Here is a 27,912-nt window from a genome sequence, read left to right on the forward strand (position 1 = left end):
CAAGCAATAGGGATAACCGCACCCTGGAGAGGATTGTGAAACAAAACCTATTTCAAAATTTGGGGGAGATTCACAAAGAGTGGACTGCAGCTGGAGTCAGTGCTTCAAGAACCACCACGCACAGACGTATGCAAGACATGGGTTTCAGCTGTCGCATTCCTTGTGTCAAGCCACTCTTGAACAAGACACAGCGTCAGAAGCGTCTCGCCTGGGCTAAAGACAAAAAGGACTGGACTGCTGCTGAGTGGTCCAAAGTTATGTTCTCTGATGAAAGTACATTTTGCATTTCCTTTGGAAATCAAGGTCCCAGAGTCTGGAGGAAGAGAGGAGAGGCACAGAATCCACATTGCTTGAAGTCCAGTGTAAAGTTTCCACAGTCAGTGATGGTTTGGGTGCCATGTCATCTGCTAGTGTTGGTCCACTGTGTTTTCTGAGGTCCAAGGTCAACGCAGCCGTCTACCAGGAAGTTTTAGAGCACTTCATGCTTCCTGCTGCTGACCAACTTTATGGAGATGCAGATTTCATTTTCCAACAGCACTTGGCACCTGCACACAGTGCCAAAGCTACCAGTACCTGGTTTAAGGACCGTGGTATAATTAATTGGCCAGCAAACTTGCCTGACCTTAACCCTATAGAAAATCTATGGGGTATTGTGAAGAGGAAGATGCGATACGCCAGACCCAACAATGCCGAAGAGCTGAAGGCCACTATCAGAGCAACCTGGGCTCTCATAACACCTGAGCAGTGCCACAGACTGATGGACTCCATGCCACGCCGCATTGCTGCAGTAATTCAGGCAAAAGGAGCCCCAACTAAGTATTGAGTGCTGGACATGCTCATACTTTCATGTTCATACTTTTCAGTTGGCCAACATTTCTAAAAATCCTTTTTTTGTATTGGTCTTAAGTAATATTAAAATTTTCAGAGATACTGAATTTGGGATTTTCATTAGTTGTCAGTTTTAAACAATTAAATGAAATAAACATTTGAAATATATCAGTCTGTGTGTAATGAACGAATATAATATCCAAGTTTCACTTTTTGAATGGAATTACTGAAATAAATCAACTTTTTGATGATATTCTAATTATGACCAGCACCTGTATACCAGGGATAATGACTAGGGCGGGGGCAACACAGGTGAGAGACATGAGGCTAACGAGTCACAGAGAGACGCCAATAAAGCCATAAGGAAACTAATAACCAGGAAGAAACACAATATAAATAACTGATCCAGAACATAAGCAGACAGATCACAAATATACCAATAAACTACAACTAACAGGGAAAACAGACTGAACTAAGATTAAACAGAACACAGGGCAAACATGGACAAAATAATACAGAAGTACACAGACCCAAGAGAAACAGAGGCAAACAGAAGGACACATGAAACAATGGCAAAACTCAGAAACCCACAGGGAAAAAATACAACTCATAACAAAATATTGTTGAAATAGTATCTGATTTGACCTTTATATACAGTCTATGGATTTGACTAAAAACATGTTGATACAACCAGGCTATACGTTATGGTAGGCTACTGAATGATAACGCAAGTTGATGTTCCGAACCTTTGCTTCGTGAAATTTTCTCCAACTGGACCTCTTTGAATTTTAATTAAAGACCCCTGCTGTAGACCACTACATCGTCCAAATAGACAGAATGGCTGAAACGTTGCCCTCTTGGACAGCAGGACTTGCCAATAATCTTTGAGCAGATCATATTTTCGCAGAGCCAACCTGGTCGATACAATCATCCATCCGCGGAAGTGGAAATGCGTCCGGCTTTGTAACACTATTAACATTTTGAAAATCTGAGCAAAATCTAGGTATATTATCTGATTTAGGTACAAGCAAGCACAGCGAAGCCCAACAAGAAGAAGATGGTTCAGCAATGTTGTTCTCCAGCATTAATTGACCTCTGCATCTAGGGTTTTGAGCTGTTCTGCGCACACTCTATACTCTATATACACTCGTTGACTCTATATCATGTTCCAGTAGGTGAGTTTGTGAAGGTGTGTCGCCAAACAAACTTGGAAAACTGTGAATTAGCCCCACCAACTCAACACGCTTCGATTCATCTAAATGACTCAACAACCTATCCAAGTTTTTAAGAGTTTCCGTGTTGACCACACCTCGCTTCATCAAAAATGTGTGCATCTACACTCCCAACGTCTACCAGTGGCTGAAACGGTTCACCAGTGGCAGGTACTGGATGCAACGGAGCAGGTTCGATAACCTGGTTTGGCTTACCAGTTATTTGACCTGTGTATCATGTTCTAATGTACTCTCACACCTCCCGTTTCAGCCTGGGCCAAAAGAAATACTGCAAAATACGGCCACATGTCTTCTTGACCCCCATATGCCCTGAATGATCATGTGACAACTGCAAAACAAAATCACGAAATCTGTCTGGTACCACACTTTAAAATGTTGGATTTCGCCGACTAAACTCACTACTGTGCTGGCAATCCGAGGTTTTCAAATAAATAGCAAACACTTGTCTTTCTGTGAATTTGATTCAAGTCTTCTGCAGAAGGACTCGGAGTAGCTCACAGCAGTGAACGTAACGCTCCAGTTCAAGACAAAGGGAAAACAAAAAGAAGCCCTCAGCTGTGTTTGAGCACTTTAAACTGAGTGATGACAGCAGTAGTGCGGCAGTTGTGGCCTTTATTATTTTACAATTGCTTAATTTTAAAATTAATTAGTAAACTGGCTACAACAAACAAATAACATAATGAACACATTTAAATAATTACATTAGGCCAATTGTAGAACAAGAGTATTTAGTCGCTATAACAAAAGTTAAGTGATTTTTGTATAAAAACGTGTTGTTTTATTTCCGCTACCAGAAACACTTTTTCTGACAGAAATGACAGACTTTTTCTGATTCGCATGAAATGAGTATATAGTGTTAATAAAGAAAGCAAAATAATGAGGAGCGAGAAGTAAATGGAACTGCCTTTCCCTCCTCTCTATCTGTGTCTGCAGGTGGATGAAATGATTGACTGATAGATGGACCAATCAGGACACACAGACTGCCTCCCAGTCTCCATAATGGTCCTGCCATGCTTCTATATTTAATCTCTCTCTCTCTCTCAGGTGTCCACGTTTTCCAGAGGATGGTTGGCTGTGAGTGGGATGAAGAGACTGGAGAGGTGAATGGTTTCACTGAGTGGGGTTATGATGGAGAAGACTTCATATCATTTGTCCCGAAGACAGAGACTTGGATCGTTCCAACACCACAGGCTAACATCACCAGAAAGAATTGGGCTAATGAGACCAAATGTGAGCGTCTGTGTCATCGTTTGTAAAGTCCTCTGTTTATGCTCGCCTGCACTAAAACACTACCAGAAAATGAAAAACGGGGTCGGCAGCGTTTTCAAACTTCCTTTAGGTCTCCGTTTTAGTCTGGACGGGAGGTGCAAACGTAGCGAAAGGTCTCCGTTTTAAAACCAAAATGCAGTGGTGTGGATGGGGCCTGAGAGGCCCTCTGCTGGCCACGGGGCCCTAAACCCCAACAAAAGTCGCTTATTGGCTCTTAGCCAGGTGGATCCATATTAATGTGTATCCACGGTTTAGAGATTACCGGCACTGTATTCACTTCTGCTCAGAAAATGAGTAAGTGGACTTATTTAAAACTGGATGAATGTTTGTATCTTTAAGTAAATCAGTCAGAAGAAGGTTTATTGGCCGAGTACGCTGACGGACAGCAGCTGTCACTGAGCCAAAAACCACCAGCGAGCCAGATTCAAGCCTCTCGCTCTGTTTAATTGGTGTCTGTGAACTTCTGTAAAGCTAGTTCTCATTTTAAAAATGATCAGTGTTGTAACCTTGATCCGTATCAAACTCTGCCAGGAAAGTCCTTAAAAAAGTCCTTGAATTAGATGAGGAGCACAGACACACTCTGTATGAACAGACGAGTGGGGGACGAGGACGTGACAGCAAGGTCTCCAACTAAAGTTTTTTTTAAAGATAGGCTTTAAAAATATCTACTGTAAAATACTGTAAAAAAAAACTGTAAAAATAAATAACATTTATTTATGAAATAGTGATGTAGCATAAACTGTTTTTTATTCCTGATCATTAATTAGGCATGACATTATTATTATGGAGTTTTATTTTGAATTAAATAAGTTTTCTTTAAGGTTTTACAATGTGTGTGTGTGTGTTAGAGAGATTATTGAGGACACTGTGGCTGTCATACATTTATTTCTGCAATGAAACTGTTTTTAGCCTTTATGTCTCATTCACTAGCAAGGACCACACAATCAACAGGTACGATTAAATGATTTATTGATAATCAAAACAGCGTGTGGGTATTTATGGAAATGCTGGCGATGATGTGGTGGATGTGTGGAAACTCTGCTAATTAGCTCCACATCATACAAATAGTACGAGATCACCATCTAGTGGATAAACTCTGACATGGTAAATATTCCTGTATGAGTTCACAATAAAATAATTGTCCCAGATCTTCACACTTAAAACATGTTTGTTCACGATCTTGTTAATATGTGAATTGTTGAAAAGACAGAAAGAAAAGCAGTTTGTTAGAATAAAACTTAAGCTGCAGTTATAAACCCCATTTATCTCAGTGAGTATAGGCTATACTGGAGGCTACAAGTGCTCACAAGTCTACAAGCTCTTACAATGGCTACCTCTCTTTATGCAAGAAGATACACTCATTTATCTATACGGCACTTCTTGGACTAGCTCCTGCCTACCTGAGGAAATTTTTAAGACCATTGTGGATTACGTTCTAAGGACAACCTGCAAGAGTCGGTTTCTACAGAATTAGGTTTAAGTTTTCTGCAGCTTCTGGAACCTTCTTCAGAAGTCATTGAAACAGACTGACTTTATTTCTAACAGACAGTTTGTTTCGATTCTGAAGAAGAAGGTGAATTTTGGTCTGTGTCTTTATAAAATTCTAACATCATTTATTGAGTTATGTGTAACTGCTGTGTTTAAACTTTTTAAAATTTTAATCTCAATGAGACTCACCTGGTTGAATAAAGGATAAATTTAAGAATAAATATATATATCCCTGGGGTGTCTCTTGCTGGTTTCTCCAACATTGCCTTCACTAGCTTTAGGTAGGATTTTGATGTATTTGTGCTTGATTAGTAGTAAGAGCAGAAATAATAAGAGATATTAGCGGGGACATCATCAGTGGGGTGAATACCTAAGAGAAGAGTTAACGAATAGTGTAATCCATACAAGAGAACTGTAAGGAGATGGAAGAAGAGCACAGGAAGTGCACGCTCGAGGTTAGAGGTGTTATCAGAGGAAGTGTTCTCAGAAGAGTTTTCAGGATCTTCTTGAAGTTAAAGAGGGACGCTGTTGCTCTGATGGCCAAGAACCTGTTTGTAGGCCTGAAACTAAATAAAATACTAACACATAAATAAAATATAGAGTATAATATGTTCTCCTCCATCTCGTTTAATAACCAGAAGGATTGATTTGCACAGATGTGTTTGAACCACTGGGGGGCAATAAAACACTCCTGCATCCCCACAAACTCCAGAGGATCCATCTGTAGCTGACAGTGACCTCAGAAAATTAAACAAATTTGAAAAATATAAAAACAAAGCTGAGACACCAAAATCAAGCCCACTGTCCTCTCACACAGGCCAAGATTGTACTTTGACTTCCGTAAATATTTTGACGTTGATGCTCAGCCTCAATCCCCATTGGCTCAGATGGAGGTTGATATCATCAGCAGCGCTCCTGCTTCTCACGCTCATTTGAGCCTCGGTGCGTGGACCGGTGAGCCAACAGTTTCTCAAAGCTGCCCATCAAAGCTCTTAATGAGACAATGAAGATCCTGGTTTTTCTGGTTCTGCTGGGAATCAGCCGACAGGGCGCAGCTGCAGGTGAGCTCACCGCTTTTTAAACTCGGTTGACTGGAGAAGTCTTTGAAAAGGCAAATAAACACACGGTCTCAAGAGATATATGTTAATAAAAGAGAAGTTAAAGCTACTAATACGCAAACTGAACAGGGCGAAATACAGGCTGCAGCTGCTTTCACTGCAGGGAAACATTGCGTTTAATTTCATGTTCACACTGACTTTTTACAAACGATCCAAGAGGAGTAAACGTGAAGTGATCTGCCTACAATACGTGGCTGATATTAATTATAAGATCTTCCGGAACAGATTTCACGATCAACACACATTTGTTTAGCTTTTGACTTAATGGTAAAGTCACATATGTGCTATCAGATATTCCTGCGGGACCACCGTTTTGCAGCGGTCTCTGTGCGGTTGTTTGGTCCAAACAAACCACGTGAAACTAGGGAGTGGCCGGGGCCCTTTTAGGGGGCGCGGAGGAGCTGGAAGTTTGCTGCATGAGAGAAGAACCTGTGGGCTCTGCAGAAAACACAGATGTGGTCTGAGTCGGACTTTTTGCTGCAATCAAGACATGCAAACAAACTTTATCCTAAATATTCATCTAAACAAGAAAAATGCATGTTCAGTCCGGCTGATTCGTTCCAAGCACGGCCCCTTTGTAACTGGAGAGAACTTTGTTACTACCTCGTGTAGGAGCGTTTCTATTTTAACCCGCGCAGCTTTTCTAGCATTTACTGTACTGGTTTAGCGGCCCAGGAAACTCACAGACCAATCGCATGTGCTCCAATCGTCTCATGTGACGCTGCTCAGCCAATCAAATCTGTGCATTCCGATGCTTGCGAGTCGAGTCCGCGAGATTCACCAGAGACGTTTTGGAAACACACCCGAATTGAGGAGACGAAAGATAAAAGAGATTTCACATGACTTTTAATCAAGAATGTACAGATATTTACATGTACATTCCTCCCACGGGCAGTTCAAAACCAGAATATCTCATAGATCTGCAATATGCTAGCTGGAAGACTACACTTCATCACTTCAAGCTACACTTTTTATTACATTTTTTTTTTAAATTAGGCACTTTAATTTAGTTTACTTAAATTTAGAATTTAGTATTTGAATAGTTATTATTTATTATCCCTCCAGTTTGATGTGAAAACTGACTGAAATATTATTTGATTTGACAGTTCGTTGTAGACTAAAAACATGTGGTGATACAACTATAGGTTATAGTACTGAATGATAACGCAAGTTCGTTGTTTTGATGTTCCGGACCTTTGCCTCAGGAAATTTTCTCTAACTAGACCTCTTTGAAATCTAATTGAATACCCCTGATTTAGGAGGATCTATGGACAGGAATGAAATATAAGATCCATAACTATGTTTTCAGTGCCATAATGAGCCATTATGTTTTTATTATCTTAGAATGAGTCATTTATATCTACAGAAACCACTTTACATGTGTTTTGGTAGTGTCTGAGTGCACAGAAGAGATAATTAGGAGGTTTTGTATTGTTGTTCGTTCAGTTCATTGTTCAGTGATTTCTTAAACTGTGACATAAAAACTGAACTTTTTCTTCCAGTGACTCACTCTCTGAAGTATTTCTACACTGCGTCTTCTGGAGTCCCAAACTTCCCAGAGTTTGTGGCTGTTGGGTTGGTTGATGAAGTTCAGGTGTTTCACTACGACAGTAACACCAGGAGAGCAGAACCCAGACAAGACTGGATGAGCAGAGTCACAGAAGAGTATCCTAACTTCTGGGAGGGGAACACTCATAACTGTGAGGACATCCAGGACACCTTCATAGCCACCATTGACATTTTGAAGAAGCGCTTCAACCAAATAGGAGGTTTGTTTTTGTTTCACTTTTCACACTTTTAATGTTTTATTTGATTCCACAGTCGCATTTCTTTAGATCACACTCATCATGGGTGTAAAGTTTTCAAGGGTAAAGAACACAACGTGTCTCCATGTAAACATGATCACTATGCTTGCTGATGTGGAACAAGTTTTTTAATGCTGCATGTGTGAAATGCAGGAAACTAGAACAAAAAGCTGCCATTTATTAGTTTTCAATAGCAGAAACCAGACTCTTCTAGAAACAGATCAAAGGCACGTGATATTTCAAACATTTTGAAAGGGACGATTGTTTACGTTGAAATGTCGCCAGTGTGGAAGCATTTTAAATTGTCTGAGGAAGATGCTAAAATCGACATTTGCAGCTGAATTGTCTCCTATCTGAGAAGACGATTAAGCTAGCCGCACCTAAATTTGTAGTGCACACGTATTCAAGCCTTTATGGTAAATCCACTGAAATGGACCAGAGCGAGCTGACGGGCAGGTTAGAGACTTTATCCTGTCAGTTTCTCTCTTTAAGTTTTTATTTTTTTTAAAGTAAATGGACACATGTAATTAACTTTACTGGACCCTCTCAGGCCTCGGACCCACCCACCATAGTCTCTGTAAAACCTGTGGGAAAAACTGAGAAGATTTTGACTATTTAATTTAATGCAAAAAAATAAATGCAAAAAAAAAAAAAACCTTGTGTCGATATCTGGGAAAGTTTTTCATCATTCGGGTTCAGCCAAGAATTTTAATTTCAGTGCATCCCTACTAGTTTTTGATCATAAGTAATGTAATGATAACAAATGCATGTGTAGAGCTGCCAACATTTATATAACAGCAGTCTATAAGGGAATTACCTTCAGAAACTGGGGCCACCGAATTCCAAAAATACCAAATCTTGGGGGAATCTTGGTGTTTTTTTTTGTTTTTTTTTAAAGATTTCACCTCGGCCTCTTGGGACTGAGATGGACATTTTTATGTGACTGAAACATAATTATAATGATTACATTGAAAAGAATAATCAGTTTCGGCCGTCATGATGAGCGCAATCTAGTGCTAATAAAGAAAGCAAAATAATGAGGAGCGAGGAGTAAAGATGTAAACTGCTTTTCTCTCCTCTCTATCTCCCAAAGTGCCACAGGTAGGATCTGCGTTATATATGGAGAACACCGCCTACAACAGAACACACACATGATACTCGGTAACCAGACGTCCCGGGGACATCACACAGCTGTACATATAAAGTAGAAGTACAGATTACATTAACTCTGCTGTACTGCTACACAGTGTGTTGGTCCGTCCCAGCAGGCAGCATCCAGCCAACGTCTGCAGGTGGATGAAATGATTGACTGATAGATGGACCAATCAGGACACACAGACTGCCTCCCAGTCTCCATAATGGTCCTGCCATGCTTCTATATTTAATCTCTCTCTCTCAGGTGTCCACGTTTTCCAGAGGATGGTTGGCTGTGAGTGGGATGAAGAGACTGGAGAGGTGAATGGTTTCACTGAGTGGGGTTATGATGGAAAAGACTTCATATCATTTGTCCCGAAGACAGAGACTTGGATCGTTCCAACACCACAGGCTAACATCACCAGAAAGAATTGGGCTACTAACAAAAACTATATGGCACAGACCAGGACCTATTTCAGACAGATTTGCCCTGACTGGCTGAAGACGTTTGTGAGCTATGGGAGGAGCTCTCTGTTGAGAACAGGTAAAATCACATGACATGATGTAGTTTCATGGACACAACAATTCATGTAAGCCAAACAACAGGCGTACAGCATTAAGCAAATGTGCGGAGGTGTGTGTGACGGTGGGCTTGTTTTATTGTATTTGGGGGGTCAAAAACCGGGATTCTGTTTTACTTGTAGGGTTCGACCAGCTTTGTGGGGCTGTAAAGGTGAGGGATGTGGTTGTGACTAGTAAGGTTCGGGTAAGGGGCGATGGGAATGGTCCGTGTCAATGACGGGAGAAGGGCGACACAATGCAGTGTCTACAAGGGCCAGGCCACCACGATCAAGTACAGTGTAACACTCTGCCACACACAGCATGCACAGAAGTTTGCAGTAGCACAATATATCGTTTCAGCACCCCTTTCAAACAGGTCTCTGTGAGTCCCTTCCGCTCTCTGCGTTACATATCCACATGGAGCATTTCAGAATAAGAGCGTTTTGCCAGTCTGATTTTGCTGACTTGTACAGATTTTGCTTATATCTTCAGTTGTCCTTGATTTTTGTGCTTCTGCCATGGTTAAGTAGGCTACGTAGTTAAATTGTTTCTTTATTGTCTGTTTTAACTGTGTTCATTGCAAGGTTGTTATTGTTAATGAAGACAAACGAAGTAACGACAACTAGATGTGAAGGCTTTACATGAAACTAACTAAAACTGTATTGTAGGTTCGCAAAACTAACTAAAACTGAGTAAATGTCCTTAGTTTTTGTTTAATTGTTTTCTAGGACCTAAATAAGCCTACATTTCAAATGGATATGAAGCCGGGGGAACTAACATTGTGGGCAGTTGGTCTGGCGGGACCGGCAGTTCTATTTCGTATAGAAGGCTATCGCTATTGGGTTTACGCCTTCCACGCACCTGCGCGGCACTGAGAATTTTAGTCTACGCCCACCCACAGCGTGGGCCTCTGCTACGCCCACAACGGTGAGACCCAGCCTTTGGCTCCCTATATTCTTCAGCACTGAGCTTGAAGTCTAAGAGGATAGAAGACAGAAGAAGAAAAAGAAAAGAGTAATCTGCCTGCAGCAAGAAGAACGATGTCTTCCTACCTGCCGGCTAGAGCGGGGCGAGGCGATGCCACTTCCGTCTGGCTGTGCGAAGTCTGCAAGACGGGCTTCATCCTGCCGGGGGATCTTCATCCCCGATGTGAGGCTTGCCTCGGCCCGGCGCAACCCCGAGTCACGCTGCACGTACTGTGCTCTCCTCTCCACCGAGGAGCGCCAACGCCGGGCGGATAACTTTGCCGTCCTTGACGAGGAAGTGTGGCAGTCCGCACACTCGCTGGACGAAGTGATGGGGATGCTGTTGCCGGAGCAGCAGGAGTCAGACGACTCCGCCCTCTCCCCCCACAGGTCCCCCAGCCGCTCTCCTCTTCCCACATTCCAACCTTCAGAGAACATCGACCCTGGCCGCGCTTCCCCCCGATTAAGCGGTACCAAGAGGGCGCTGCCATAGACCCAAAGGTTCTCCGGGCCCCGGTCTCCCCCTACGTTCCTATCACTAAGGTGGAGGGCTTCTCGAATCTGGGTTTTCCCCTAGTCCATCCCCTGGAACCTGCTGCTGCTGGCGCCATCCCAGGACGAAGCAGTGGTGCAGACAGCCCAGCTAGTTGCGCACCTGTCTTACCTGGGGTTCGTATTGAAGAAGAGTGGTCCTCTCCCCTCCCAGAGACTTACCTACCTTGGCGTGGTACTGGACTCCTCCCTCCTGAGAGCACGGCTCTCTCAGGAGAGGGTGAACGATCAGGACCTAACCGCTCCCCGGCCAGCCTCTCTGGTTCTGGCCGCTGAGAGGTGACGCCTGGAGGGCTTAGGTCTCTCCCCTGAGGTGGTTCGTCCCATCCAGGAGTCGAGAGCCGCCTCCACTCAGTCCTCCTACTCCTTTAAGTGGTCGGCTTTCCAACGCTAGGCTGGCGTTCAGTACGGTAAAAACCTACACTGCCGCCATATCGTCCTGTCACGAGGGCTTCGGGGACTGGACTGTGTTCTCCCACCCCCTGGTGAAGCGCTTCATTAGAGGGGTGCGAAGGCGCAGGCCGGTGACGTGGCCTGTTGGCCCACACTGGTATTTGCCAGTTTCCCGACTTACGCATGGTCAGCCCCCCAGTCTCCCATGCCGCTCCATCAGTGCTCGCATCTTTTATACATATGTACAAAATAATATGAAGGCAACAACTGTATAGACTTGTGTTTTGTTTCTTTGGGTTGCAGGTAGTGAGTCACTGTCTTGGAGGTTTTCTTTTCCTTGTTCTGTTCTGATGGTCTGGCTCAGAGCTCATCCTGCATGTGTGATGAACTTGCCAACTGACTGTGAGCTCCCCTTGCGCTGGGATAATGTTTTATTAATAAAAATAATAATAATAATAATAATCATATAACTGGTCATACTTGCCTTCAGGGTGCTTGGGACCTGTTGTTTGTGGCTCCAAGAAGGGCCTCCACTATCTTCTAATTTCTTATCTGTTCATCAATTATCTTTCACTTCCATTTATTGTATTTCATCTATTTACCTTCAATGTCACGCCTTCCCATTGGTTGTATGGGCAGTATGCATTGCATATATGGTGTGTGTATATAGTGTTCGTGTTACTAAGGCATTTAAAATGCTCTGAACAACAATGATAATAATAATTTTCAGTAAATCATAATAAAGAGCCTTTAAACTTTCTCTTTACTCTCCAGACCTTCCCTCAGTGTCTCTCCTCCAGAAGACTCCCTCCTCTCCAATCAGCTGCCACGCTACAGGTTTTTACCCCGACAGAGCCAAGATGTTCTGGAGGAAAGATGGGGAGGAGCTCCACGAGGACGTGAAGATCCTCCCCAACAACGATGGATCCTTCCAGATGAGCGTTGACCTGAATGCTCCACCTGAAAACTGGGGGAAGTACGAATGTGTTTTTCATCTCTCTGGTTGGAAGGACGACATCGTCACCAAACTGGACAAAGCAAACATCAGGACCAACAGAAATGCAGAAGGTGGGAGACGCACATTTATTTTACTTAGTTCATGTGTTTTTATTTACAGGATGTTTAAATCTTGTTTGATATATGTAATTTTAAGTGTTATATCAGTTTTAAACTAATGCACACGCCCACCTCTGCACTCTGACTTCAGGATCAGCAAATCCCTATAAAAATCTGTCAAGTCAAACTTTTAAAGGGCTTTAAAGGAATTATTGTTTTCCACCACAACGTTTTCTTTTAGTTCCTAAATCATTGTAAAGAAATACTGTACAAAGAGCTTTTTCTTCAGAGCCGGCCTCAGATCTTTAGGGGCCCTAGTCAAAATTTAGTTGAAGGCCCCTCTGACCAAAGATAAATCTTTAATACCAGCTAAATAAACAGCTTTCTTGTATATGTGTAGTGATAAATTATGGCTTATGTGCAGAAAAACAATTATAAACAGTCACAAGTTTAAAGGAATGATAAGTTTGATAAAATTTTGTCGATAAAGCTCGCATACTGTGCAACATTTTGGGGAATTGGAGTCGAATTATTTCTTCCACAGCTGTTTAAAACAAGGTTCAACTTTTGAGTAAAAATGTGGAGTGACTTGACATTTAGACTCAGTAAAGATAAAGAGACTCTCTAGGAAAGAACAAATTCCTTTTGCTAAGAACTTTTGGGAACACATAGGAGAGAGACAGACTAGAAGAGTGGGGGAAGCATATATAATCTAAATCTAATGAAATGTATGCAAATTGTAACAAGAATGTAGAAGTTGACCTGTGAACTTGCATACACAGGGAAGGCCTCAGTGGAGCCTCCGGGGAGTAAGAGACCTCAATATGTTTAAGTTGTTATATTGAATGTATGTGAAAGAATATCCATGTAAGGAGAACCAACAAATTACATTGTTTTGCCTAAATTCTATGTTTTACCTTTGAATTCCTGTGTGTTGCTACCGTGTTGTTGCTCTCGCTAAATACCAGTTACATTTGTTTGATTACAGCGGCCAACTGTCCGCTAAACACTTATTCTTACAGTAATTTTGCCTAAGCACTCACACTTCTTTCCATCTTTTAGTGACTGCTGTTCAATCTCATAGTTGTTAAGAAGTTTTGGTAACTGACGCTACAGTACTTTAGCTTAGCCGTTAGCGACTTTAGCTTAGCAGCTAGCGATGGCTTCTCCTTCTCCCTCTCTCTCCTACTTTCTCCTGCTCGGTGTGTCAGATGTTCAGTTACTCCTCTGCCTCCTTTAGCGGTAATGGTACATGTAATAAGTGTAGTTTATTTATAGACATGGAGGCGAGGCTCAGTGATTTAGAAGTCCGGCTCCGCACCTTGGTAGATCAGTCTTTAGCTACTGTAGCTAGCCAGTCCCCGGTAGTCGGTGCGGAACGGCCTGAGTTTGCCTCTGGTAGCCGTCCTCCGGCATCCCCTGTGAAGCCAGGAAGGGGGGGCTGGGTGACTGTCCGAAGGAGGAATAGTCGTAAGCATTCAAAGTCCACGGGGCATCATCAACCTGTTCACGTTTCTAACAGATTTTCCCCACTCAGCGACACACCCGCTGAGAAACCAACTCTGATCATTGGCAGCTCCATTTTGAGAAACGTGAAGTTAGCGAAGCCAGTGGCCATAGTTAAGTGCATCCCTGGGGCCAGAGCGGGCGACATTGAGTCTTATTTGAAACTGCTGGCTAAGGATAAACGTAAATACAGTAAGATTGTTATTCACGTCGGCGGTAATGACTCCCGGTTACGCCAATCGGAGGTCACTAAGATTAATGTTGAGTCGGTGTGTACATATGCAAAAACAATGTCGGACACCGTAGTTTTCTCTGGACCCCTGCCAAATCTGACCAGTGATGACATGTATAGCCGCATGTCGTCATTCCGCCGCTGGTTGTCGAGGTGGTGTCCAGCAAACGATGTGGGCTTTGTAGATCATTGGCAGACTTTCTGGGGAAGACCTGGTCTGATCCGGAGAGACGGCATCCATCCCACTTGGGAAGGAGCAGCTCTCATTTCTAGAAATCTGGCCAAGTTTATTAGTGGACCAAATCCATGACAACCCAGAGTTGAGACCAGGAGGTTCCTCTTCCTGCTACTGTAGAGAGCAGTCGTGCTTTTCCTACTCTCCCCTCTTATCTTGCTCCTATTTTCTGTCTACTTTGGTCGTGTGAAACTTTTCTCTTTCGACCACCTGCCTGCTGTTCTCCTGAAACCATCAAAATGGAATTTATCAACTGGTCACTCAGCGCTATTGACAAGATTTAAACCCCCGGTTTGCTTGGATGTTTATCTGTGGAGGACATTGAAGATTTATGGATAATTGGAATTTTGTTAGTGGGCTTCCTGATTATCGGGTTTGGAATCTCCCTAATATATCGTAAAATTGCCAGTGAATTTACCCAAAGCTATCAGGGGAACTTAAAGAGTGCTTAAATGGGGTGAACGAAAAGCTGAAGGCTTTACATCAAAGGGCCGATCAGAACGGTGAACAGTTTCGTAAGATCTCAGACCGGTCTGTGGAAGCGCAGAGGAGGATTGACACCATCGGGGCGCAGTCTGGTGAACTGCTGAGAGTAACTGGTCTGTCAATGAAATTAGAAGAAATCACTACATGAACTGGATGCACGTATGACGCTGAGGATGAGAGCGATTGAAGGACACTGATCCGGATAAATGTTACCGAATCAACCTAAATTGGATTAAAAATTATTGTCTTGGTGACTTGTCTTACTGAAACCTGGCTGGGTGATGGAGAATATGTTAGCCTAAATAAATCCACCCCTCCCAGTCATATTAATACTTACATTCCTCGAGGCACAGGCCGAGGAGGTGGAGTTGCAGCTATCTTAACGACTAAAAACGCACACCTGGTTCACGTACACTACTTATGCACGTGCCGGTGATATCATGAAGCAGATGATCTGTTCCGTAGTTTCAGAAGATTTGGCAAAAGAATAAAGTAATACAGACAAAGAACCGCAGCAGATTTTATTTTGCATGGACCAATAACGAGCTGGGACTGAATGTAACACGGGAGTTAAAAGCAGCGGTGGCGGCAGAAAACAGACTAAGCAAATACGGCGACATGCACAGTACAAGTGTTATTTACACAGTACAACATATTTAATAAAGACACCATCAGTAACATCGTGTTTCTGCTTCCCATGACCTCTAAGACCCAATCAGAGAGCCGAGCATGAGCGTCTGCGTCGTCGTTTCTGAAGTCCTCGGTTTTGCCCGCCCGCACTAAAACACTACCCGGAGTTTCAAAATGAAAAACGGGGTCGGCAGCATTTTCAAACTTCCTTTAGGTCTCTGTTTTAGTCTGGACGGGAGGTGCAAACGTAGCGAAAGGTCTGCGTTTTAAAACCAAAATGCAGTGGTGTGGATGGGGCCTGAGAGGCCCTCTGCTGGCCACGGGGCCCTAAACCCCAACAAAAGTCGCTTATTGGCTCTTAGCCAGGTGGATCCATATTAATGTGTATCCACGGTTTAGAGATTAACGGCACTGTATTCACTTCTGCTCAGAAAATGAGTAAGTGGACTTATTTAAAACTGGATGAATGTTTGTATCTTTAAGTAAATCAGTCAGAAGAAGGTTTATTGGCCGAGTACGCTGACGGTCAGCAGCTGTCACTGAGCCAAAAACCACCAGCGAGCCAGATTCAAGCCTCTCGCTCTGTTTAATTGGTGTCTGTGAACTTCTGTAAAGCTCACCAAGAAGGAGCCGGTTGCCCTGTGAAACCTCATCCCGTGTATTAGACGCTGTCGTTGGCGGAGGAGGGATGGGAAGTTTCAGCAAATATGCCATTAAAAAAATCAACTTACTGAGTCTAACAGCAGATAACATATCGTGTCGATATACAGGATGGAGGTCTGGTGGGTGGATGGATGTTCTTCTTCTCTAACTGGCTTCATCTTTGTGATCATGTTTTGTTTTTTTCTGCTCAACAGAGAAGCCCGCTAACATCACCCTGCCCATCATTGCTGGAGTGCTTTTTCTTCTTCTCGTGCTCTTCGTTGTGATTGGATTCATCACTTACAAAAAGAAGAATGGTGTTTTATGAAGGACAGCTGTAACGGAAAGTTAAGTTTTGTTTAATATTTGCCTGAATTATGCTTCTTGCCTGGCTGGAGTTTTTTTTAAAGATATATTTGATAGGCTTTAAAAATATCCTCAGTGTGCACATGATGACTGTCTTTGTTACTTTATTTAAAAACCTGTTTTTGATTTATGAAATAGTGATGTAGCATAAACAGTTTTTTATTCCCGATCATTAATTAGGCATGACATTATTATTATTATTATGGAGTTTTATTTTGAATCAAATAAGTTTTCTTTAAGGTTTTGTATCTTTAAAATTTGTGTGTGTGTGTGTTGGAGAGATTATTGAGGACACTGATGTATCAAGTGTAAAAAATATTTGTACAGATTAGTCTTTTTGTAACAACAACACAAATAATTTTGTCTTTTATTTTTATTTCAGCCAAACGGTCTCCATAAGTAAAACTTGTTTTTATTGAGTTTCTCTGACCTGACTCCTGCAGTGTGTCAGATCAGAGCAGGATGGGGCTACATTAATTGAAATGATATATTTAACTAGAAGCACATACTCATTGTGTCTGTTATAGTCTTTATGTTTGTGTGTGTTTGCGTGTTAAAAGCAGATGTATCCTATTATTGAGAAACTACATTATACTAGGGACCAACAAAGCAATCAAAGTGGTATGTGAGAATATCCTGCTTCATTTTAACAGTGTGGTACTTTGAATTGTTCAAATGTCTACATGGTAAAAAAAAAAAAATTTCAATATCAGCCGTCTCTGGCAAGGAATTTAATTATTTTTTCACTTCAGGGAAACCAAAGAAATCCACACTACAGGGACATTTTATGTATAGTTTTGTAAACATATAGAAAACGCTCAAAATGATTTCTTGACCTGGGTCACAAGACGATCTGCGCTGCTGTTTCATTGCTTTTGTACTGTTTTACTTTTCATTAAAAGCACCAATATTCCAAATGTCTCTCTTTTTGCAATTTTCTCAAAAAATTCAATTCAAATTCTTTATTTACCCGTTAGGAGCTTCATCCGTTCACCTTCACAGAAACGTAGCACAACATACCAGCAATCAGCGGTGGCAAGTAAAGCCCAATAATACATGATAAATAAGCGATAAACCTTTAAAAAAAGATTGTGTGGTCTGAGTGTAAAAGACTGTGTTGGCTGGGCAGTGTGTGAGCGTTGTCTGAGGCTATCTGTGTTGATATATTGAAGATATACTTTTGTGGTAGGTTGCAGAGGAAGCTATGCATTATTGTTTTGACAGATTTTGATTTTGTCCATATGTCTTGGGTTAAAATGTTTAATAATAAAATACTAGCTTTTAAAAACCAGTACAGCTCACAGGAATGAAAGATAGAATAATAATGTAAATAAATATCATTTGTTTTTATAGAAAGTCTCTCTCTCTGTGTGGACGATGGATGGACTTTCATATAATATAATAAGTAAATAATGGCTGCATGGGTTTGGCTCAGATGTCAAGGACGTAGCCTATTAAGAGGACTGGATAATCTGTCTCAGCCTAATGTTGAACTGTCAGAGGTTTTGCTCAATTGAAACTCTTAACCAGTTTGCAAAGTTGAATCAAGTGTTCAAGTGGTTCACCGCACACAACAGCCCGTCATTGCTGGAGTGCTTGTTCTTGTTCTCGTCCTCTTTGCTGTGATTGGATTCACGACTTACGAAAAGAAGAAAGGTGTTTTATGAAGGAAAGCGGTAACGGAAAGTAAATTTTTTGTTTATTATTTGCCTGACAGCTGAACATAAATGAAGGCTTCTTACCTGGCTGGAATTTTCTACAAATATAAGACACAACAGATGTTGTTAGGCTTATTTTAGGGGGGCTGAAGCTACCCTAAATGGTCCTAGGCCCCCCAAATAATAATAATAAGGCTTCATCTTATTCGTCTAACATCTTGGCTTCTTCACTGGTTGTTTATAAAAGTGTAGTTCTAATACAGTAAGTGCAAAGAAGAAGTTACGCAGACCCTGGAAGCTTAGCCCCCCGTCTTTCAGTCATAGTGACGTCCCTGTTTGATTATTTCCAATTTATGACACTTCTATGTCACTGCATTTCAGAGATAATCACTGCAGGCTACTTTTCACTTCATTACATTTTTAACAGCTTTAGTTAGTGTAATGGGAATTCCAAACATATTGCATGTAACCCTGGACTCAGAGAGACTCATCTGTGATGTGGTGATCTGAATCTGTGTAAACGTAACAGTCAAAATATCTCTGTTCTCTGTGGTATCCAGACTTCAGGGACAACGTGTCTCCGTGGGATGATATAATTGACCCTAAAGCTGGATAAATAACAGGCTCACTCAGCTCTCCTCCCTCATTAGAGCATATATGTACACGGCGTATGTGTGTTGCTGTGAGTCCTTCTGCAGAAGACTTGAATAAAATTCACAGAAAGACAAGTGTTTGCCTGAGCTGTTTATTTAAACACGCAATTCCCACCACAATAGCTTATGAATTACTTTTCAGATTTAAGATTTTACACAAGAAAACGTGTAATGTCACAAATCCCTGGGCCGTGATGACTGTTTGTGGTGTTTGTTCTTCGTGGCCTATGGTTCGTTCTGGGTACCAGCCAGCCTCTCTCTGGATAACCCCCCACCCCACCTGCCAGCTCCCCCTTTTTCCACAATTCACTTATTGCCTTAATAAACTGTTTTAAACTCAACCTTTCGTCCGATCTGCTTCTTGGTTTCCCTTCAGAATCCTGACATATAAATGTTTATCGTGATCCTTTGTTACAGATTAAATAACTAAAATTACATGAAGTAATTCAAATTAAATCAACCCAACGACATTAAACGCCACTGAGAACATAAAAGTACCTCTTACATATTGAAAAAGTCAATATAAAAGTGATATATGTGTTGAAAGCACTGGAAAAGTTAAGAAACATGAAGGTGGAGAGAGTGAACGAACGGTGGCCGGAAAGCATAGTAGGATCGAACTTTGTTGGCGGATCTGCATAAACTGTACTGTGAATGTAACATCATGTCAAATAGTTCAGATGGGGATGAGATGGAGTGAATGATGTCCAGATCTGTAAGATTGAAAAGGGACATGAGAGAAAGAGAGAGATGGAAGAGTTGGTCAGAACATAGCGAGACCGGCGAGGGAAGTAATAACAAGAAACTGAGAGCTAGCAAGAGTGAGAAACAGAAGCCTGAGAATAAGGAAACGATTGGAAAGTTATAATTGAGTTCAACCAGGATGGTGGACACTATCACCCAATTAAACTTACCAAGGCAATTGAGAAGGAGATTGGCAAAAATTAAATTAGCTCTCACTTATTAAACTAAATAGAATGGGGTTTGAAGGAAGGATTTATAACTGGATACTAGACTTTTTAACAGATAGGAAAATTAGAGTAAAGGTTGGATCAGAAATTTCTACAGAGTTTAAGGTAAAAAATTCCCCAGGGGAGCGCAATTAGCCCTATATTATTCAACATTATGATTAATGATATATTTTCAGATTTAGATGGACACATCAAATCAGAGTTATATGCAGATGACGGGGCCATATGGATGAGAGGAAGAAATGAGACATATGTGTTAGAGAACATCAGGAAAGCAATAGGGAAAGTAGAGAAGTGGGGATTTAGAATATCAACAAGCAAATCCTGTTATATGGTGTTCACAAACAAGCGAAAGTGTCATGTAGAAAAGCTTTTTCTATATCAGCAGCCAATGGAAAAAGTAAATGAATTTAAGTATTTGGGATTGTGGTTTGATAGAAAGTACACATGGAAAATACACATAAAGCATAAAGTTATTAATTTACTGAGAGCGGTGGCAGGATGCGACTGGGGTGCAGATAAACAGTCACTAACTGACATATATAGAGCATGCATGAGGTCATCAATAGATTATGGTTGCATAGTATATGATGCAGCAGCAAAAACAACATCGGAAAAAATTAATAAATTACAATACAGAGCCTTACGGACATGCATTGGAGCCATTAAGACAACTCCCATTAACACAATACTCATAGAAGCTGGAGAGAAACTAGCGCGAGCATATTGGGTCAGATTGAAAGTGGAAGTGGCTCTATCCAGACGTAAAAACAGATTTTAGTATACTGGAAAAGAAAAGAGGAAGTGGGAATACGGACTACAGCTATCTGAGAAACAGTTACCATAATTATCTAAAAATCTATACAGATGGATCTAAAAACAAACAGGAATGTGTGGGAACTGGAATACATATACCAGAATTCAAAATAAATACCTCAAAACGATTATCAGATAGGCTATCTGTATATACAGCATACAGTCATTATAGCATTACAGTGGGTTGAAGAGGTCAGACCTGATAGGGTGATATTATGCACAGACTCAGTCAGTGACATCTGTCAGAGAAGACCTACTGACAGAAATGTTTCACAGCTTGTTAAGATTACATCAGGGAGGGATAGATGTTCAGTTTTGCTGGGTGCCAGCTCATGAGGGAGGAAATGGAAATGAGATTGCAGACAAACTAGCAAAAGAGGCATTACAAAAGGAAATAACAGTTCAAATACCTCTAGGAGAAGGAGAAGGAAAAACAGCCATTAAGAAGAAAAGTACTGAAATATGGCAGAAATGGTGGGAGGAAGACAGGAAAGGAAGGAGTTACTGTAAAATACAAAAGTCTGTCATGTAATAAAAATTACAGCAAAAGGAGCAGGCGGGAGGAAATTATTATGACAAGACTGAGAGTAGATCACACAGGACTGAATGGCACCTTGTTTTTATTGGGGAAAAGGAAAAAGTGTGAAAACTGTGGGGTTAAAGAAAATGTTGAACATGTCATTTTGCACTGCGTATTGTTTGAGTTGGAAAGACAGATATTTCAAGATAGGGTTCAGGAAGCAGGGCGGGACTGGAATCTGATGGGGGGGTTGGGAACAGAAGGAGAAGAAAAGGGTGTAAGAATCACCAGGAAGGCATTATTTAAATTTCTTAAAGACACTGGGCTGGTGAGCAGAATATGAGAGCTCCTTATTGAGGTTGATAGCTGAGTGATATGATGTTACACACTCCAGTACAGCAGGTGGCGGTATGCACTTAAAAGATGTTTGCAATCCGCCATTAAAGAAGAAGAAGCAGCAGAAGAAGAAGAAGAAGCAGAAGAAGAAGAAGCAGAAGCAGAAGCAGAAGCTCGTCCCACGTGAGAGTCAGCATGTCTCCGCCAGGAGGAAAGATAAACAGACCCAAAACTGTAAGAAACTCTATTTTAAAACTGCGCCTGATAAAGTACAGGAAGAGCTTTAACACAGATTTATAATATAAAGCGGGCAGTTAGCAGCTAGCATGGGCAGCTAACGCGAGCAATGCTACTTCACTAGCTAACTTAGCTTGTTTATTTATTTACACACAGGTATTTCATTTTATCTTCTGTCTGTAGCTTTTTAAAGTGGACAGTTTGGATAAGGACAGTCATGCGCAGTGGTGGAGTGAAACGTAGTATAAAGTAGAGGTACTTGTACTTAAGTACTTCCACTGTAAATACTTTTTATACTAAGTATTAGGATCCATTATTTAAGTATAAGTACCTCAGCTGTTAAAAAAAAAAAGGGAAAAAAAGTACTGCATTGAGAGTTTTACTTAAGTATAATCAGGAAAATGTGTTGCAGAAAGAAATATTTCCCCTGTGACTGTTACATAAGATATTAATACATTATGAATACTCGTGCATTAATGTAAAGCAGGATTTTACTGCTTTAGTTGGTCGATGTTTAACTAGTTTGTGTCTGACTGCAATTAATGACTTTATCATTATTTATTAATCTGCTAATAATTTTTGAAAATAGTGTTAAATGTGACACCATCACAATTCTGTCTGTCCAAACCTCAGCGTGAAGAAAAATGTATTGAAATAATCAAAAGGAAAATTAAATGTTTTTACTTAAAAAAATGACAAACACTGCTGTACCTGTTAGTTTATTATAACAAACATCATTTTATAAACGCTTCCTCTGAGATGTGGTGAAGTAGAAAGTGGCATGAAAGAAAATACCTCTAATTTGTACTTAAGTACAGTATTTAAGTAAATCTACTTAGTTACTGTCCACAGCTGCACAGAGATAACGTGGGTTTGTTTGGGTCGATGACGGAAGACAGAGATTTTTCTGTCACTGAAGTCTGGTCATATTTTAGTTTTTAAGAGAGAGTTGACGGAAACTTGATTAAAGAAAATGACCTTATAGTGAACTTTTAGCTTTGGTTTGTCTCTCTGACTTGCTAACAGATTGTAAAGGCTCGTGCAGACTACACGACTTTCAGCGTGCTGTTCACACTACACAACTCACCGTCATGTGACAGGAGTCTTGAAGTCGTCGTGGCGTTCACACTACGTGACAGCGGCTGTGTCACCCGACGCTGGTCTCCAAACCACGTTTTGTCAAGAGAAAACACGTGAAATGTGAAACGGGAAATGACGCGAACCTGCACACGAAACAGCTGTTTGTTATTTAATTATAAAGACAAAGAATCAGGGTGAAAGGATGGATCAGCACACGCAGGCAGCAGGTAGGATCGTCTGAGCCACAGAGAGCTGGAGGGGAGGAAGAAGTGTTTTGAAAAAGTAGCAGACGAAGCCGCCTGCTCTCATTGGCTGGATGTGGATGTCGAGTCGGCCGACCCCTCCAGATATTTGGCGTGCTAGATATCTGGCAGACGTCGGCGATGTGTCAGAAATGTGTCGGGAAACCGTTTTGATGCGTTGTTGAGTAGCTCACACATAACGACTGGCGACCGCCGATTTACCCCCGATCACAGCCCGACGGTCGCCGAGCAGCAAATCGGGCTAAAAATCGTGTAGTGTGAACTGGGCTTAAGCCGAAGCTCTCGGTGTTTGCTGCGCTTGTAAAAACGCTAATGTGTGCGCTGTGTGTCTACAGACTCTATTCGTCCGCTGCACATGAGAACACGTTACGCAGTTTAGTCAACAAACCAGCAAATCTTGTTCATTTTAAATCCAGCAGCGGTTGTAAAAGTGTCAGAACAGGAGAGTCGCTGCAGACTGCTCTGTATTTACATCAGTTGTTGGGCTCATTGCAGTTACAATCACTGTCTTCTAAAGACTTCTTGGTTTTCATGTATTCCTGCATGGGGTCGGGAGATTACCTAAATAATATAAAATCTTGGTAATGCACACTTGGATGGTTTTCATATGTTCACAAAAGGTATTGGCTGTTGTTATAATGTTTATGCAAACAAAATGGTAATTGTATTTGTGGTTTTAATATAAAACTTGAAATGGTTTCAGTGTGCGTTTCAGTACATTTCAATTTTTTTGCCACATATTTACAACACCGTGAGATTTATAACTGATAATTTTGGTCACTAATCGTGATATGAAATGTTGTAGATGAAGTTGTTAATGTGACCACGACATGAATTTAAGAATAAAAAAAATTCCCCCCCGTGACATCATGAGGGACGAAGTCTTTTTGTTTAAAACTCATTTCATTGTCGTCTTGCAGGAGCTGGGAAAGAAACTTTTCAAGCGGCGGCGGGTTCTGAGCAAAGAGAAGAGGAAGAGACATCGGATAGTTGGAGCGGTCGTCGATCAGGGACTCATCACCATCCATCACCTGAAGAGAAAGTCAGTCGTCAAGAATATTCTGTCAGCTCTTTACAGATGTTAGACCTGATGCTCGTGTGTTGGCGTTTTAGCGCACGAAGTAAAGTCAGCCATGTCGTGTTTCTGTCCGTATTTCAGGTCGAGCGCGAGAGCGAACATCACTCTGTCTGGGAAGAAAACGAAAGCTGCTCAAGCAGCTGCAGCACATGCAGCAGGGAAGGCCGGTATGGAAGGTAAAGGATGACACTAAACTGTTTAAAGGATAACGCCGTCAAGTTCTTAATAAGAGAACTCCAGCACAGAGAAAGGAAAAAAGAAGGAACTCGAACATAAAAACGCAGCAGTTTGGCAGGTCTTTGTTGGTCCAACAGCAACGCCCTGTGATGAATACAAATTAAAAGTTGTTGCGATCTACCAGTTTTACATAAGCTCTGACTGACAGTGAAACATTTCCAGCCGATAGCTCTTATGTGTTCACATACAATGCAGATTTAATCGCTTTCCTCGCTCAGGGAAACAGCTGGAATAAAGTTAGACACACATTTCTTAACTCATCAGGTAGTTCAACCTCCTCGCTTTCTTTTCTCCAAGTAACGTCCAGGTTTGTCCAGTTTTATAAAATATGAAGTAGTAGTCCAGCAGAGCTCTGGGTGCCAACGCCGCTAACAACAACAGTGGAACCGGATGTGCACGGAAGGTTTCGAGAAGCTCTCGGTGAAGATAAATCTAGTTATAATCCCAAAAACTAAAGTGAAAACCAAAGCAGTTGACTCTGAGCTGAGGGTAATTGTTGTCAGAGCGGCGTCACTCCCCCGCTCTGCCCGTCCTCTCCAAACAACGCTCTGAAGCCCTCGCTGACGTTTGGACGTCAAGCGAATTCTCGCTCAAGTTGAAAAATCTGAACTCGAGCGAACCAGTGAATGTCGCAACAAACAAAATCTTCCGCACCGCCCAGAGCGAATTCACAGGAATTAGCATCTTTGCATTGACTTTTTGTGTAATCAAGCCAACCGAACGCTGGATCTGCTTCAGTGTGAACACAACTTTACCCTGTCGAGGACGGATCGCTGATTTTATTTTATTTATTTTTTTATTTTTTGGGGATGAAATGATTTATTCACTGTTTATTTGACCGAGTCTGTTATTTTTGGAGAGAAGACCTCAGTGGTAAATCGGCTTTGGTAGAAACCTTCTGAACGGTCAACAGCGAAGTTATCGGTACTTTGGGATCGCCTCAGCTCGCTTGGAACCTCGGTGGCGGCGACTTGAGCCGGTACCACGAGGAAAGGGACTTTAAAGACACTGTAGTGATGCTTAAAAAGCTCAGAGGAAAAACATTTGTGTTCCTTGTTATTCACTTTGATGCTTCATGATGACGTTTCACTTTTGTGGTGATTAATTCTGTTGTTTGTTCCTCAGTCGAAGCGGCGGCGGCGGCGGCACCACCGAAGAAGAAACAGGACTCGACACCTGCTCCAACCAAGAAGAAGAAAAAGACTCCTGCCGGATCCCAGGGGGACGTCGAGATGGCGGACATTGAATGAAGGGACGACGGGATGACGCCGTCTCTCAGAGGATCGTGCAGCGCCGCACGTTTCAGCTGAAGGACGAGTTTGTGTTTGAACTGAACTCTGAAGTACGACCGAGTGTTTAATCTGAGTTCGTACCCAGACGGACGTTAATTCGTCTGCACCTGTTCGAGTCAGACAGGTGTGTTTTATGAAAAGATGCTGGAAGGATGCAAAGATTGTGAGTGACAGGAACCTATGGAAGGCCGCGAACGCCAGGAAAATTAAAGATACTCATATTAAATCAAAGTGCTGGCTCTGTAACCATCTCATAATTTGGATTAGTTTTCCTTTTATCTGTTAATGTGGACTAACCAAAGGTTTAGTGTTGTCATTGTGCTTCCGTATCATCACGTCGTCACTCTGCTGTGATTACGGAGGCTTTGTTTCTTGAACCACATTAATCAAAATATTAAACAGTTTTATTGCTGGTAACATTTAACTTCTGCTGTTTTTTCGTTCATTCTCACCGTATATACCTTTGCACACGTATAGTTATTTAAATTCATCAACAGCATCTTAAAGAATCCATAATTTTACTGTAGTCTGGTATTATTGTAATCGTATCTTATTGTTGGCTTACAAAATATAAACATGATATTTGGTCTTATTTGAAATGCATTAAGTCAATTTTTTATTTTAATTAATTAATAATTATCAGTGTGTTACAATTCAGACTTAGTCAAAAATTCATAACGTACAAAAAAATATATATATATATACAGTGTGTGTGTGTGTGTGTGTGTATATACACACAAATGATACACATTAGATCATAATGTACAGTGTTATTTATATCATTATGTAAAACTACTGTACTAATGTATGTGTACACAGTAGCTCTGCTGTAATCTTGAGAAGTTGCAGAGCTAGAGTCTCGGTTCGTTGCTCAGTGTTACACTGAGATTTTCCAGCTGAACTGACTCTCACATTTGACCTTTTCTCTCTGCGAGAAATGCTAACTAAAAAAATGAAATGCTTGAGAAAAGGTTATTTGCACGATAAGAAAACATGCAACACAATACGGTTTCCCTCATATAAAAAAATACATTTCCACCGTAAATTGGAGCAGAAAATGTCTCCAGATTGCAGGAAATTACTAGTTTAATGCTGAAAATCTTCTGGGGAGGACCCCCAGAGCATGCATTGTATTGATGCTACACTCTCTTAGGGGCTGAGCACCCCTGTAGGTCTGATCCTAGAATCGCCCCTGCTTTTGACTTTTATTTACAGCATTATATGTTCAAATTTATATCATAATAGGTTGTATATTAACTTATTGGGAGAAAACCGACCGGTAGTTCTATATAAAATGAGACATTGAGCTCCCCCATTTAGCCAAAATGGTATGATCCTCGTTTCAAGGCTGCAAAGATTCAATGGTGAGATTAAATCAGTCTCCGCCCATCGAAGCATCAAATCTTCAACTATTTGGGTTCATTCCTAACTGTCCTAAAAGGTCTTCCGTACAATTCAAACAAGTAAAAATGCATAATTTTGGCTCAGTGTGTGAAAAATATGTTTATAATATATTAAAAAAAATTCATAATGATAATTGTGGCTTTTATAAAGGATACTATTTTTAACTATTCTGCCTGACTGGTAATTTCTTATATAAACAAGGATTTTTAATCCAATAAGTCGAAATAATAACAATAAAGAATATTAGTTAGTAAATCTCATCATCACTTAGTGTCTCATAATTTTTACTGTGTGTGTGGCTCCTGTCGAAAAGGGCTTCCATACAATTTAAACATGAACAAATGTTTTGGGTTTTTTTGGGTTACTGAGCTTCCATAATGGATATTGATGGGATATTAATAAAGTAAACTATTTATCTCTGTGAGCTGATGTATTGTCATGTTGAGCCTCTTCAATTATTGATGTAAATTGATTATATAAACAGAGATTTTCTTTATTTTTAAAGTTGTTTTTTTAAACAGAAGCTTTTATATGCATGTAAATGTAATTTAAAGTAATGTAATGATTTTAGTTAATAACCTTGTAATAATAATGTAGCGGTGTTGTCGGCAGGATGCAGACTCCATCCTCCCCCTTCCAGAGGACAAAGACTGAACTGGGTCAGACTCCGGAGCGATGAAGAAGAAGCAGGTCTTCATCACCACATGCTGCTTTTACCGTCACGTCAACATGTCGCCGGTTTGATTCCCTGCATTAACGCTGCGGAAGGACACACGGTTATTACCGAACATTTAACGCAGAAAAACACGATTTCATTCGGGATATTTTTTTTTTATCCATCAGCGTCCTCTCGGGATGGATGAGAGAAG

General features: G+C 41.2%; 2 protein-coding genes across 2 annotated transcripts; both read left to right on the plus strand.

The window, feature by feature from the left end:
• The first annotated feature begins 5,726 nt into the window (after positions 1–5,726).
• On the plus strand, positions 5,727–17,415 carry LOC119895839 (major histocompatibility complex class I-related gene protein-like). The gene is made up of 5 exons (XM_038709208.1): positions 5,727–5,878; positions 7,438–7,704; positions 9,140–9,418; positions 12,120–12,413; positions 16,348–17,415. The coding sequence occupies exons 1-5, from the start codon at positions 5,821–5,823 to the stop codon at positions 16,458–16,460; spliced, it is 1,011 nt and encodes a 336-aa protein (XP_038565136.1). The 5' UTR covers positions 5,727–5,820; the 3' UTR covers positions 16,461–17,415.
• Positions 17,416–21,545: 4,130 nt separating this feature from the next.
• LOC119896202 (uncharacterized protein C11orf98-like) lies at positions 21,546–25,935 on the plus strand. Its single transcript, XM_038709710.1, has 4 exons — positions 21,546–21,686; positions 23,953–24,074; positions 24,192–24,286; positions 25,473–25,935. The coding sequence occupies exons 1-4, from the start codon at positions 21,648–21,650 to the stop codon at positions 25,595–25,597; spliced, it is 381 nt and encodes a 126-aa protein (XP_038565638.1). The 5' UTR covers positions 21,546–21,647; the 3' UTR covers positions 25,598–25,935.
• The last annotated feature ends 1,977 nt before the right edge of the window (positions 25,936–27,912 follow it).

This window comes from Micropterus salmoides, unplaced genomic scaffold, assembly GCF_014851395.1.
Source record: "Micropterus salmoides isolate LMB-PRFRI ecotype aquatic unplaced genomic scaffold, ASM1485139v1 Ms_hic_scaffold_9, whole genome shotgun sequence".
In the NCBI taxonomy this organism is placed as follows: domain Eukaryota; kingdom Metazoa; phylum Chordata; class Actinopteri; order Centrarchiformes; family Centrarchidae; genus Micropterus; species Micropterus salmoides.

Bases quoted from the DNA above. Each gene is read 5' to 3' on its own strand.
- LOC119895839 (XM_038709208.1), top strand. From the start codon at position 5,821: ATGAAGATCCTGGTTTTTCTGGTTCTGCTGGGAATCAGCCGACAGGGC. The intron at 7,705-9,139 runs GTTTGTTTTTGT...TCTCTCTCTCAG, and splicing joins GCGCTTCAACCAAATAGGAG to GTGTCCACGTTTTCCAGAGG. The intron at 12,414-16,347 runs GTGGGAGACGCA...TCTGCTCAACAG, and splicing joins GACCAACAGAAATGCAGAAG to AGAAGCCCGCTAACATCACC.
- LOC119896202 (XM_038709710.1), top strand. From the start codon at position 21,648: ATGTCTCCGCCAGGAGGAAAGATAAACAGACCCAAAACT. The intron at 21,687-23,952 runs GTAAGAAACTCT...GTCGTCTTGCAG, and splicing joins AGATAAACAGACCCAAAACT to GAGCTGGGAAAGAAACTTTT. The intron at 24,287-25,472 runs GTAAAGGATGAC...TTTGTTCCTCAG, and splicing joins AGGGAAGGCCGGTATGGAAG to TCGAAGCGGCGGCGGCGGCG.